The sequence below is a fragment of the Talpa occidentalis genome, unplaced genomic scaffold (assembly GCF_014898055.3).
Source record: "Talpa occidentalis isolate TD23 unplaced genomic scaffold, MPIMG_talOcc4v2.1 talOcc4.2, whole genome shotgun sequence".
NCBI lineage: Eukaryota > Metazoa > Chordata > Mammalia > Eulipotyphla > Talpidae > Talpa > Talpa occidentalis.
Window position 1 is genome coordinate 63,846,994 of NW_023602073.1, and position 14,253 is coordinate 63,861,246.

Here is a 14,253-nt window from a genome sequence, read left to right on the forward strand (position 1 = left end):
TGTTGTGGGCGCTCTGTCAAGTCAGAGGCTTCCCTTGAATGCCTGGTGATCCTTGGCTGGAACCAAGCCATTTGGCACCCATACCGGGTTTCTCTGCTGGTTGTTGCTGTTGTAGGAGCCAAGCATGGGAAGAATTGTGTGTGGGTGTGTGTTTATATGTGTGTGGGGGGAGCAGGTTGCACTCTTCATATGCAGACTTGCCCTTTGCACCCCCGTTTTCAGAGTGGCCCTTCTCTCTTTCTGACCTATGCCTAGAGGTTAAGGTGCCTCTGTCCAATTCTCCAGAATTACCTTCGGCTAGGAGGTCCGGGAGATTAGAACTTAAAGATCCCATTCTGTTACCTATCAGGGAGCATTTGGGGAGCCAGCTGCTGCTCCCCACAAACTAGTCCTCCTATTTCTGCCCCACTTTTCCTACACCCCAGCCTTCAGGGCACCTTCTGCACCTACCTTCTGAGCCCTTGGAGTTCTGTGGCAGGAACAGGCCCCCCTGTCAGGCCCAACCCCTTGGGGCCTCCTTGAAATATTTAGGTTTGAACCTTCTGCATGTCTTGAAGACATGACTGCTTGTCCATTTGCCTTGTTTTCCAAATTTTCATCAGAACTTCTCACAATCTATCTTCTTTCTCTTGGTTGCTGTGGATTTGGAGCTTTTTTTTTTTTTTTTTAAAGATTTATTTATATATGCATACAAGAACTGGGGTACAGGCCAGAAGTGCAGGAGGCGGGTGAGAGGATTTACCAGAGAGAGACAGAGTGGGGAGCAGAAGTGGCAGATCCACTGAAATACACTGCTGAGGGGAGCAGAGGACAAGACAGGAGAGGTCTGCTTCGCCATGTGGGTTGCTCCCTGGCAGGCCAGGGATCGAACTCTTGTTGCTGAGGCTGCGGATAGCTTTATAGTGTTGTGTTTAACCCTTTGCACCACCAGTGAGGCCCAGATTTGGAGCTCTTAAAAATGCATTTCTTGCCATTTTAGTGGAGTTCTCAAAAGAAGAAAAGATGAATGCAAGTTTTCAGCCTACATCTGACCAAAAGCTATCCATCCAATAACCAGTCACCCCAGGGACACTTGCTGAACACCTCCTGAGGGCTGGGTGCTTGGGCTGCCAGGAGGAAATAGAACCTTTGTGTCCAAGTAGACCTGACAACCTTCAGGGGTGGGGGCGAGGCCAGCACCACCAGTCCCCCAACTGCATCTCCTCGCCCCTGGTGAATGGTCTCCCCCTTGAGGTTCCCGCTGGTAGAGCAGTGGAAGCTTCCAGTAGCCTTTCAAAGAAGCCTCCGAGGACCCACAGAGGTCTGGGTGGGAAAATCCCAGGAGGCATAAGAACCAAGCTCAGAAGAGAGTTCTGTGGTGTTTCTGTGGGGGAGGAGAGTGGCAAAGGGGCAGCCTAGGAGGAGACCAGCCTGGCCCTCCTGTTGCTCCACCTCTGCTCTCATGTCCCACCCTGTCTCATTGGTACCATTCAGCCAGTGAAGCGTTTCGCTCTGGTATGGCATCTGTCCCACGAGGGATTCCCGCAGACAGAGCAGGGGGGGAATGCCTCAAGACCTCCCATGTCACCCCCAAAGCCAGCCATTCCTCCCCTCTGTCCCTCTTCCCGGAGCCCTGGTGTGGAGCAGACAAAGCACCTGTGTCTTTGGGGGGGAAATGTGGAGTGAAAAAACTTTGGTCCCACCACTTATAAGTTTTTTGAGCCTCAGAATGTGATGTTTCAGCCCCACAGTCCTTGTCTTCATGGAAGTAATACGCTCTTCACAGGGCTGCGGTGAGCCTGTTCAACAAGCTCAGTGTGGCCCCTTGAACACAGCAGATGTTTTGTAACAGTTCCTCTAGCTTTCCTCATCTTTATCATGCATGCACACATTCGCTCATTCAGTGATAATTTTTTGAGTCTCTGTCACATTCCTGTTACTCTCCAAAAAGGTGATCAAAGAGGTTTTCCTGAGGGCACTGTGGGCAGAGCAGCGGCACAGTTGAGGGAATGATGAATGCTCAGCACGTGGCAACAGAGGGGAGCCTGAGGGAGCAAAGGTAGGCGGAGGGAGGCTATAGTTACAGGAACCCAGGGAGACCCTGGCAGGAGTTGAGGCTGAAAGGAGAAAACCACCAGGACACGAACTGTGAGCCAGGCGTGGGGAGGCGAGCCAATACCCAGGCTTTCTCTCATTCCACCCTCCAGTCTCTTTCCTGTGCTTCTCAATGGATGATCCAGCCTGAAGCCAGAGGGCAGCAGTCTTCGTGTGGGTCAGCCTCTTGGGGCTCAGAGCAGAGAAAGGTGGAGGTGAGTGGGGGAGGGGAAAACAATAACTAGGATATGACCATTTGCAATACATGGCACTAGATGCTGGGCGGATGCCAGAGATGAGGGAGATAATGGTCTCTACCCTCTGGGAGTTTGTAGGAATTCTTTTTTTTTTTTTTTTGAGTTTGTAGAATTTCTGACCGCAAGTTGGCGATAAACAGATGCTTATAATTCCAGAAAAATGACTGCTATGTGTGCTATTGTAGAAGTGTGAAGTTTGTCATGTGCCCTGAGGTGACCCCAGTGATTTCCACTTCCTGTGCCACCCCGTCCCTCTGAGTGTGGACCTGGACTGTGACTTGCTTCTAATGCAGAGAATATGGCAAAAGTGATGGGACATCACCCCTTTGATCAGGCTGCATTATGTAGGATTCATTTTGCGTGTTAGAGAGAGATTTTCCTGGCTGGCTTGACAAAGCAAGCAGCTGTGTTGAAGAGCCCATGTCACAGGGAACTATGGGCAGCTGATAGAAATGTCATACAACTTCTAGGGTTGAGAGTGGCCTTCAGACAACATCTAGCAAAAAGTCAGGGCCCTCAGTCATAGAGCGACAGGAAATGAGTTCTGCCAGCAAACAAGTGAGTTGCAGGTAGATTCTTCCCCAGCCAAGCTCCCAGATGAAAGCACAGCCCAGATGTCAACTTGATCACAGCCTGTGAGGTGGTGGGCAGAGGACCCAGCCAAGCCATGCCTGGACTGCCAGCTCAGAAACACAGCTAACAATAAATGTATACAGCATTCAACAATTGACCTTGTGGTAATTTGTTTTGTAGCAGATATAATATAACCCATAAGCAAAATGCTGGTATGATGAAAGACAGCTGGAAGATGAAGGCATCTCTGCCGAGATTCAGAAGGCTTCACAACGGCGGCAGCATTTATACCCACACTAAAGAGTGAGGAGGATGCAAATAGGGAGAGGAAGACAGGTGACCTGCTCCTCCTCCTTGATCATTTCCAAACTCTGGATCTCGTGGCCATGGATTCCTGCCTGGGACCCAAACAAGGTCACTGGAGGGGCCCTCCTCACCCCTTTCCTGAAACATGCTCTGACAGAACTCCATCATAGCAACAGTTGTCACCCTCCGCATCCCCCATGCACGTGAAATGGATCCCTTTAGGTAGGGGAGAGTCCTGCTTGATTTCTTTTTCAAAATTAATTTTCAAAATTAATTACAAAACTATTTTAAAGAAAAAGATAATTTTTTTTAAAGATTTATTTATTTATTTATACAAGCACTGGGTACGGTCAGAAGCATGGGAGGGTGAGAGAATTCACCAGAGCCAGAGGGGAGAGCAGAGCAGGCAGACTGACAAAGTACATGCTGAGGGGAGCAGCGGGCGGCAGGAGAGGTCTGCACGCCATGTGGGACCCTCGCCTGGTGGCCGGGGATCGAACCGGCGCTGCAGAGGCTGCGGGCAGCTTCGCAACCCAGTGCTCAACCGCTGCACCACCGGGGAGGCCCAACACAAATAAATTTTTTTTTTTTTTGGAGTTTTTTTGTCTTTTTTTTTTTTTAAGATTTATTTATTAATTTATACAAGCACTGGGTACAGTCAGAAGTGCGGGAGGGTGAGAGAATTCGCCAGAGCAGGGAACAGAACAGGCAGAGTGACAAAGTACACTGCTGAGGGGAGCAGTGGGCGGCAGGAGAGGTCTGTGTGCCATGTGGGCCCCTTGCAGGCAGCCGGGGATGGAACCGGCGCTGCAGAGGCTGCGGGCAGCTTCGCAGCCCAGCGCTCAACCGCTGCACCACCAGTGGAGGCCCCAACACAGATAATTTTTAAGCCACAAAGATTTTCAAAATCACTGGTGATGCCCATGACCAGAGGTGAATCCTGTCAACCTTTTGGTCATTTCCTCTAGGCACAGGTATCATGCACACAGACAGCAGTGTTAATGCCACCCTCACCCCAGTCTTTCTCTCTCTGGTCTTCTAAGGAACATTCTTGGCTCTGGGCCTTTTGGATTAACTTGCTCAGGATAATGGGCAAAAGGAGTTGTAAAACTGGATTAAAGAGATTCCAACCAGTGGTATTCATGATGAAAAGAAAGAAAACTTCTCATGGGGGAGGACCAGATCTAAGAAGGCAAACATGGCACAAGGCTCATGTCCCTCCACCCCACCCACTCCTGGTGATATCTGGCAGAGTCCACACAAGGCAGCACCAGAGGTGCCCTCTCAGTCTCTGCTCCACTTCTGAGGGAATGCTCTGTCTCATTCCCTCTCCAACAACTGATCAAGGAGGGAATACCTTTACGGGTGTCCAAGATTCTGCTTCTGGTATGTCACATGTGCTTGAGCTGTTAGAAGGGTGTCCGCCTGAGGAAGGGCTACTGAGGCTGAATAGTGTCTAGGGACACAGGGCCCAGCATTCTGGACTCTTCCCTCTGCCCAGGCAGTGGGCACAGCCCATGAATGCAATGACTGTGTCATCCCTGACAGCAGGAAAGCTCTCGCTGACTTTTCCCACAGAGCTGAGTCATCTCTGCAAGTTGACCTTCTCCAGGCTTCAGATCCTCCCATCCAAAATCCTCAGAGAACCTTCCTAGGATTGTCAGTCTGGTATTCTTCACACAAAATTGCTTAAAAACCATTGTTTTCCTGGTGCCTCCACTCTCAAACTGCCTTTGAGGGTTCCAGATTTTTTGTTTTGTTTCATTTGTTTAAATAAAAAGGTGGTTGTTTTTTAAACATAAACAGGACAATGAGGGGAGGCACTGATTATTGTCACAGCTTCAGCAGCTCAACAGTGATGGCTGATATTTTTGTGCTTTTCTTTGTGCTTATCACCTCATGGTCACAAAACAGCTGCTACATTCCAGGCATCACATATATTTCCAAGGTCAGAAGTAGGAGAAGGGTAGAAAGCAAAGCTTTCCTAGAAAACCATGGTAGACTTTCACTGACATTTCCTCAACTAGAGCCATGTCCTGCAGTAGTCATAGACTAAGAAAACAATTTTCTTACTTTTCCACTGTCTTTTTAGTAGAGATAGGCAAGGGGCAGGGAGTTGGGGATGAGGTTGGATCTAGTAAGTTTTTTTTTTAAAGATTTATTTATTTATACAAGAACCGGGGTCAGGTCAGATGTGTGGAAGGGTGAGAGGATTCACCAGACACAGATTGGGGAACAGAACAGGCAGACTGACTGAAATGCACTGCTGAGGGGAGCAGCGGGCAAGACAGGAGAGGTCTGTCCCACCATGTGGGTATCTCCGTGGCCGGTGGGGATCGAACCGGCACTGCAGAGGCTGCGGACAGCTTCACAGCGCTGTGCTCAACCGCCTGCACCACCAGAGAGGCCTGGATCTAGTACGTTTTTAATGTCGGCCTCTACCTTCTCTGGGGCCTGACCACACCTGGTCAATGTCCTGAGTAAGACAGGTCGATGTCCATCCCCTCACACAGTCTAGGGCCCACATGAATGGAACTAAAAGGACAGGAGCCATGATTGGGCTCTAATCTAGGGACACTGCTGTGATGTAATATAACTGCACTTAGATTCTAAAGTTGAAAGCAGGCCAGATGTGCTGTTGTAACATACAAGATGATACAGTGGTAACTAATGTTGATGGGCTACTTACTCTGCCAGGCCTGATCTAAATATATCAAAAGATATATTAATATTCATCCATTTAATCCTCTTACAACTCTGTGAGGTAGATATCATTACCCCCATTTTACGGGTAAGGAAACTGAGACCCAAAGAAGTTAAGGTACTTATTCATGGTCACCCAGCCAGTAGTATGAACAGAAATAAACTTGTGTCGCCATGCAGTTTGCAGCAACATGGATGGAGCTGGAAGGGATCATGCTCAGCGAAATAAGTCAGAAAGAAAAAGGAAAATACTGGATGGTCTCACTCATAGCAGGAATTTAGAAAACCTAAATAAGGGACCAGGAAAAAGACTAATTAATACAAAGCAAAAATCAAAATCAACAAGCAACTATAAACCAGAAACACACTATGGGGTGTGGGGCAGGGAGAGGAAAGATTAGGGTCAAAATAAGGGGGGTGCAATTGTATGGGGAATATAACCAAAATGAAAATGCATACATTGTACAAAAATGAAAAATGATGTAAGAATTATATAAAATAAAATATTAAAAAAAAATAAACTCATTTTGCTTTAAGTAACTGAGATTGTATCACCGCAGCATATTACCAGCCAACTCTTGACATATATGTGTGTGTGCTCTGATGTCTAATATATGTCATAGTTCATATAAATCACATAATATATTTACATAAGTTAATTTTATGTAAATATATATTTATAATTATGCATTTTATGGAAACATAAATACATTCATATTACAATAGGTGTATACAAATCTTCCTTAGTCTTTACTCTCAAAACTTTGCAGCCTGGAGTGAGGAAACCTCTCCTTGCAACCTTGCATTCTGAGAGGGACCCGTAGACACGTAGTTGGGGTTCTGGGTAGCTCAGCAATCTTGGTGCTGCAGGAAAGATGCAGGACATTTTGTGCAATACTTAAAATTGCCTCAGTCAGTTAGTTGTGGTAACAAACCCCACCCCACCCCAAAATCACCCCTTCTTCAAGTATAAAAGACACTTTATGCTCTTTAGTCAGTTATAACTTGAACAAGTATTCAAGGTCCTGCTGGGGAAAGCAGCAATGTGGGCAGTGCTCCCCTCTGGCCGGGGTGGGGGCCCACAGTCTGGTCTGTGTAAAGGGGGGAAGGAAATGGAAGAGGGCGGGTGAGGTGGGTGCTGGCTCAGGGTTTTCCCAGCATCAATGCTTAAGTGCATTCAAATGTTGGGTCCATTTATGAACCAACTTTACAGTCTGCCACCTGAGAACAGGCATCCCACTAGGAGCTTTCCAGAATCAATAGGTAACAGTTTACTGTGTACCTGTGTGTGGCATTCTCTCTCTCTCTCTCTCTCTCCCTCTCTCTCTCTCTCACACACACACACACACACACACACACACACGCGCACGCGCACGCACCCCTCAGGCCAGCAGACACATAGAGCAGACTTAATGTCCCTTATCCTCATGCCCCTGTGTCAGCTTCAGAGCAGATGGAACACTGAATTCAGGCTTCTTGAACTGGGAAAGATGCAACCATTGGGAATGTGAGAAAATGGTCAAAATAAGACGTGTGTGTGTGTGTGTGTGTGTGTGTGTGTGTGTATGTGTGTGTGTGTGTCTACTTGCACAAGTTTCTGTGGGAGGGTTTCCCTCCAGCTGCTCAGGACTCATCCGGGAAATCTACAAACTCCACATTATTCAGGTGCTGTCAAATGTTCTCATATCCATGTTGTGATTGGAGCCCCTAAGTTATGAAGGCCAAGGTAGCGCACACCTGGGTAACTACACAGCAGTTCTGTCAAGAGCCCACAGTTGGCCCAGCTCTGGAAGAGGTTCTATCTCAATGCCACTTTCATTCCATGTCTGAAGGCAGGAACCAAAAATACAGAGAACCCATTCAAAATAGGCAGGCAGAGATCACAGGACCAGAACAGTCCTGACCGACCACCCATTCTTTCCTGGTAAGAAGGGATAAGGAGCTTGCAAACTGGGTAAGAAAATCCTCCCTTCTATCAGCTGAACCTGTAATCCCAGCCTCTGCTCCTCTGAGCTTTGTTCTATTTTTACTCCTCTTTCCCAGGGAGCAGTCCCCATTAGCTACACAGATTCAGCGGGGCACTTTAACACTCTGGCATCCCCTGGACTTGAGTGTGGACTTGCAGGGTCCCCCACTACCTTTCCCTCTGTCCACTTCAAGATATTTCCCTGCACTATCTGATTCATCAGGCCCGCTTTTGCACAGATCTGGGGGACTCAGGCCTATGAGCAAGCAGGGCCCAGCTTCAAAAAAGCAAGTTGCCCCTGTGCAGGGAGCTGTAGAGAACAGGACCTGTCCATCTGGTGTTGGCCTCCTGCTGGCCTCCCACGATGGGCAACGTGATGGAGGGCAAGTCGGTGGAGGAGCTGAGCAGCACAGAATGCCACCAGTGGTACAAGAAGTTCATGACCGAGTGCCCCTCCGGCCAGCTCACCCTCTATGAGTTCCGCCAGTTCTTCGGCCTCAAGAACCTGAGCCCATGGGCCAGCCAGTATGTGGAGCAGATGTTTGAGACCTTCGACTTCAACAAAGTGAGTGGGGGTCCGGGTGGGGAGCAGGGCTGCCTGGTCACTGGGGGATCCAGACTATTCCCTCTTCCAAAATACTCATTTACCTCAGTTCAGGTCTGGGCAGGGGTTCAATGGTGCGTCTCCCCAAGTGATCACCTGGATGTATTGGGTGAGGCCTTCCAGATAAGCCAGAGGGGGTACTGAAAGAGGAGTCAGGTATTGTGAGTTTAGGCCCTCAGTTTTCATTGGCAAGGTGACCTTGAGCCCATTAGCTCCCTGAGCTCCCCTCTCAGCCTTGCTTATTCTCCTGTATCTGCCACGGGTGTCGGGAGCGTTCCTTAGGATGTTTGCTGGTTTTCCATATCGAATCTTCCATTTATTTGGAGCAATTCAGTCAAGATGTAGTGTTAGAAGAACCCAAATCTACATGCACAGCTCCATCCCCTCTCTGCATCCCATTGGCACGCACTCAAAGGAGGCGGTGATGAACTCCCAAATCTCCACCACACGCTGGGGAGAGGCAGTCCAGAGCTTTCCTGGCTCCCTTGCTGCCCAGAGGGTCCAAGCAACATTGTGGTGGTGGGGGGACTGCTAGGGCAAATGGCTCAGAGGCTATTTAAAACTCACTAATAGTATTTAGGGTCAAGAGCCAAAGCAGATTATGGGTTTTGACTTCTGTGTCAAGGGCAGGATCCTGGGCTAGGAGGCTTTCCTGTTGGGGGTGTGGGGAGGCAGAGTACGGGACACCAGAAGGAATGGTGGTGTCATGCGGGACTCCCCAAATGCTCCAGAAGAAGCAATAATTCCTGAGCAGGAGCAGGATGTTAACAGATGAGTCTCAACACATGACACCCAAATGCACTGAAATGTGTTGTCGTCTTGCCTGCTAGGGAAACTGTCTGGGCCAAGATACATCTCCAGAACAACCCCTTGAAATCACACATATGACACAAGGGAGGGGCAGCCATCAACGCCGTGTTGGCCTGACAGGAGTTTCATATGCCTTCTCTTCAATTTTTGTCACAGTCAAGCACCACCTGTCCTGTCCCAAACCTGGTTTCTCTGTAACGCTATGCCCAGCCCCCTTAGAGCCTCGGTGCTGTCCGCGACCCTCTTCTTCCAGAATCCTCTGGCTCACATCCCCCCTGCTCCACTGTATCCTTCTCGCTGACACCGCATTAATCCCAGGCTAAATCCCATTTAACTGGAACTAGCCCCTCCCCGTACTCCCAGCACCCCTCTCCCCCCAGAACTGACTCATCTCCTAAAACCTGCTACTGAAGAAAATTTAGCATCTATGTTTATTGTCTCCCCTGCTGGGAGGGGAGCTGCATAAGGGCAAGGACTTTGTCATGTTCGTTGCTGTATCCCCAGCATCTAGAACAGCACATGGAACACAGTGTTGCTTAATGTTTGTATTCAAGTTAATGAATATATGAGAAATTATGATTTTTTATGATCTAGTGATTTATTTTATAATACACATAAATTTGAATACGTAATTATTAAAACCAACAGCAGCTTTGCAGCATCTGAAGTGCTTTGTATATAACAATAGGGCACAAATCACACTTGGGGGCAACGCTACCTCCACCAACTGTCAAGAACAGAGTGCAGGGGACAGGACTGGTTAGGAGAGGGGCCACTGGCTGGGGAGTCTGACACAGAGGCAATAAGACAGCGGTGTGAAAATGACGGCCTGTCGCCCATTTTGTGAATGTTTCATTAGAACACACTGTACCCATTCAAGTACATATTGTCCAAGCTGAAAATATGCTGAGACCCTTTACGTAAAAAGTTTGCCAGCTGGCCAGGGAGATACCCACATGGCACAGCAGACCTCTCCTGCTCCTATCGCGCCCGCTGTTCCCCTCAGCAGTGTCTTCAGTGAGTCTGCCTGTTCTGTTCCCCACTCTGTCTCTGGTGAATTCTCTCACCCTCCCGAGCCTCTGGCTTGTACCCCAGCTCTTGTATAAAAAAATCTTTTTTAAAAATGTTTGCTAGCCCCTAAATTAGAAGACAGTTTTGTCCTTGGGTACTGTGTACCCACCACCCAGGGATGGTTGTGAGATTAAATGAGGGAAGTGAGTAAAACACTCAGCACAGATGCACGACAAAAAGTTAACGGGTTTGTAATACTATTACTGAATCTAGTCCGGACCACAGTCTTGAAAAGTACTTACTGTCACAAAGAAATCATGTGACTTGTCCAAGGTCATACCTCCTGAGAGGTAGTTTAGGTCGCCTGACACAAAAGCTCATGTATTTCTCATTATTGTTCCTGTTTAGTCACTGTGTTGTTATTATTGCTGCTGCTATTGCTATAGCAAGCACTGTAAACTTTTCCAGCAATATCAAAAGATAAAAAAGGAAAAGCAAAATATTTTCACTCAGTGACTCCTTGACCGAACAGAGGTCACCTCCTTGGCAGTCTCTTGCTTTTCCAAGCATTCCTGCCCATGACCCTCACTCCATTCTAACGCTCATCCTGGGAGGTGGGGTGGGCAAGGAATGAAGGAGCCAGGATGTGTGTGAAAGCCCTCGAATATGGGAAAGTGCCCCTAAGTGGTCACTATGATCACAATACTGTGGGATCACAATACCCACTGTGGGGCCACGGGTCCTCGAGGCAGGCTCAGGGTGATTAACGTGCAGCCAAAGATCCGCACAGAACCAGAAGGTTTCAGAGACCATCCTGCCCACCCTTTGCCACATCCCCAGTAGCGGTGCTCTAGGTTCTGTTGCTGACTTTCAGTGACAGGGGGCTCATGATTGCACAAGGCTCTCTCTTGGACCATGGGCGACCTTTCCTGTTAAAGAGCTCTTCATATTGGCCCCAAAGCTGCCTCTTGGTAACTTTTGGTTCCAGGACTCATGGTTGCAAGTGGAGGAACAGGAGCTGGAATTCAAGTTCATATGGTCTGAATCCAGTGCTCCTTTCCTGAAAGCACTCAGCTTCTCTTCAAGATGCGCTTCCCTCTCCCAGCATTCCTTGGCTTAGAGGGAGGCAGCCTGTGCACCCAGCTTCCCTCACCCCATTGGTAGGGCTGGAAGAGCCAGGCAGTGTCAGCTGCTAGACATTTGGGGGACCCTGAAGAAATATCCACTGGGATGTCTTGTGCCACCCTCTCCTACGACCAACTCCTGCAAGATTCCAGGAGGGTATGACCTCCCCCCAGGAAGCCTTTCTGAGGCCCTCTTTTCCCACCCACACCCCAGCAGAGTCAGGGGCTCCTATCCTGTGATTCCAATATCCAGTTCAGCTGTGCTATCAGGAAACATGTATCACATGGCATAGTGATTGCTTTATAATAATGACAGTTAACATTATTGCATGCTTGCTGCGCACTGGCAGTGTTGAACGCTTTACATCCATGACCCCATTTCATTCCACAACAATTCAGGAGATGGTTATTATTATAACTATAGTAGATGAGGTGAGAGAGGGCCAGCTCCCACAGCTTTGAGAGAGTGGAGGCAGGTCCCTGTGCCTTCTAACTGCGCTCCCATCAGAGCAGGGTCATATCTTACTGAGTTTTGACTCCTCAGTTTGTCACAGCACGTAATAGGTGCTCAGTAAAGTTGGAAAGATAAGATTGGCAAGCGCTGCCTCCAGATCTACCTCCTGCCCTTGCTCCAGCTCAGACGAGTTGCTCTAAACCACACCCCTGTTTCCAGGGGTTTGCTTTCTCTTCCTCCCACCTACACACACCTGGCAACTGGAAGGGCTCAAATATGAAAGTCACAGGGAAGCAGCCAGCAACCAAAATGCTCATGAAGAAATAGCATGGGGCAGGCAGGGTAGGCTATGCAGGGTGTCCAAGGTGGGCCCCAAGGGGAAGGTATGGGGTAAGGTGAGGCTCAGAATTTCCCGGGGAAGGTGGGCTCTGCGGGGGGGATGGGGAAGGGCCTGCCCTGGGTGGGGGGCTCACAACGGCCATACCCTTTGCCTAGGACGGCTACATTGACTTCATGGAGTACGTGGCGGCGCTCAGCCTGGCGCTCAAAGGGAAGGTGGAACAGAAGCTGCGCTGGTACTTCAAGCTCTACGACGTTGATGGCAATGGATGCATCGACCGTGAGGAGCTGCTCACCATCATCCGGGTAACTCTAGGGGCACAGGGGCTGCCGCAGCAGGCCAGCGGCCCCAGGGGGGACCAGAGCCCGGAGCTGGGTGGGGTCTTCAGCCCGCAGACATGCGGTCTCCTCCGAGGGGCACAGGATGGGGACTGAGGATCAGGTGGCCTTCACCGGCGCGTGCTTGGGGCGCCAACCTCCCCACTCTGGGCCCAGCTCTAATCTGTACCAGGAGACTGTGGAAGCGCCGCAGACTCCCCTCTGCCTCTGCTGCCCGCCCTGCTTCTCGGACACAGTTGCCGCGCCCACCCCACGCCTGAGCCAGCATCAGGGTGGGGTTTTCTCACTCTGCCTCTTCCCTCCTAGGCCATCCGAGCCATCAACCCCTGCAGCGACCCGACCATGAGCGCGGAGGAGTTCACCGACACCGTGTTCGCCAGGATCGACCTCAATGGGGATGGTGAGGAGACGGGGGCGGGGTTGCCAAGGGAGAGAGGCAGAAGGGGCCGGCGGCGCAGAGCTGGCTCTCAGGGATCCCGACCCCAGACTCTGGTCTCTGACTCCCCCGGCCTGCTCCGCGCAGTCACTCCCCACAGCGTTGTCGCCGCGGCCCCTGCAGGATTCCTCTTGAGCTCCGGGGAGCAGACTAAGCTCCCTCCTCCCCACTTTCTCCGGCCCCAGGGGAGCTGTCCCTGGAAGAGTTGCTGGAGGGCGTGCAGAAGGACCGGGTGCTCCTGGACACGCTGACGCGGAGCCTGGACCTCTCCCGCATCGTGCGCAGGCTCCAGGGCGGCGCGGGAGACCCCGAGGAGGGGGCGCGCGCCTGGGAGCCGGGGGCGGAGGCCGCGGGGTGAACCCGCACCTGCTGCTTCTGCGGAGGGGGCGTGTGGTGGTGCCTGGAGGCGGCACTGTTTTTTACACTAGCTAAAATTCATTGAACTTAACGGCTCAGCTCACCTCTTCGGGGTGCACAATGGTAGCAGAGGGGCAGCGGGGGATCCTGAGCAGAAGACCATGAAGGACGGTTCCTGAAGCCCCTGGGTGACTTAGCTGGTGGTAACCGCTCCCTGGGGGGGGGGGGGCTCCTCAATACCCCTCTGTTCTCAGATTCCTCCCTTGCCCCTTCTGGCACCTTCCCTAGTGTTCCCTAGCTTTCCTCACCCACTGAGCCTCCCTCATCCTCTTCAGACAAGGACGCTTCTGGGCTGAGCTGGGCTCTGCCCCTACAGAGGGGGGCTGCAGTCTCCATGGGAGCACCGCACTCACACCCCCTCCCGCCTCCAGGGCCCTGGAGTCTACTTGGGTGTTTTTTCCTGCGTTCATTCCTTCCTTCAAAGGCATCTATTGAGCACCTACTGTGTGCTAATAATGCTAGATGTTATTTGTGCAAAGAAGAGGACAGTTTTCATCCTCAGGGGACTCCCAGGGTAATGGGGAGACATGTAGACAAACATCATTATAATAAAATATCCTGAGGAGCTGGAACAGTTCCTGCAGAAGCACAGGGACTGTGAGCGAGCCTGAATCAGAGACCACCTCACAGGGCTGCACGTGAAAGAGTTGCTGGGTGTGCCCTTGGAGAAGCTGATGGTGCGGGGTTGGCAGGAGGTACCGTCTGTGAGATGTATGTGTGTACACTTGGGCACTGTGTGATGTGGGGTGCTTTCTTACATGTAAATTGGGGGTACCGTTTAGAATTTACAGTTTGCCAAATTTGAAATAAGGAGTCATCATGCCCATTTTTAGGAAGAATC

General features: G+C 50.3%; 1 protein-coding gene across 1 annotated transcript; it reads left to right on the forward strand.

The window, feature by feature from the left end:
* The first annotated feature begins 8,242 nt into the window (after positions 1–8,242).
* Positions 8,243–13,353, forward strand: GUCA1A (guanylate cyclase activator 1A). The gene is made up of 4 exons (XM_037518713.1): positions 8,243–8,443; positions 12,377–12,526; positions 12,866–12,959; positions 13,181–13,353. The coding sequence occupies exons 1-4, from the start codon at positions 8,243–8,245 to the stop codon at positions 13,351–13,353; spliced, it is 618 nt and encodes a 205-aa protein (XP_037374610.1).
* Positions 13,354–14,253: the final 900 nt, after the last annotated feature.

What these genes read in the sequence shown, in the direction of transcription:
- GUCA1A (XM_037518713.1), top strand. Translation starts at nt 8,243, where the DNA reads ATGGGCAACGTGATGGAGGGCAAGTCGGTGGAGGAGCTGAGCAGCACA. An exon ending in AGACCTTCGACTTCAACAAA is followed by an intron (nt 8,444 to 12,376) that starts GTGAGTGGGGGT and finishes CCCTTTGCCTAG; the next exon opens with GACGGCTACATTGACTTCAT. An exon ending in GATCGACCTCAATGGGGATG is followed by an intron (nt 12,960 to 13,180) that starts GTGAGGAGACGG and finishes CTCCGGCCCCAG; the next exon opens with GGGAGCTGTCCCTGGAAGAG.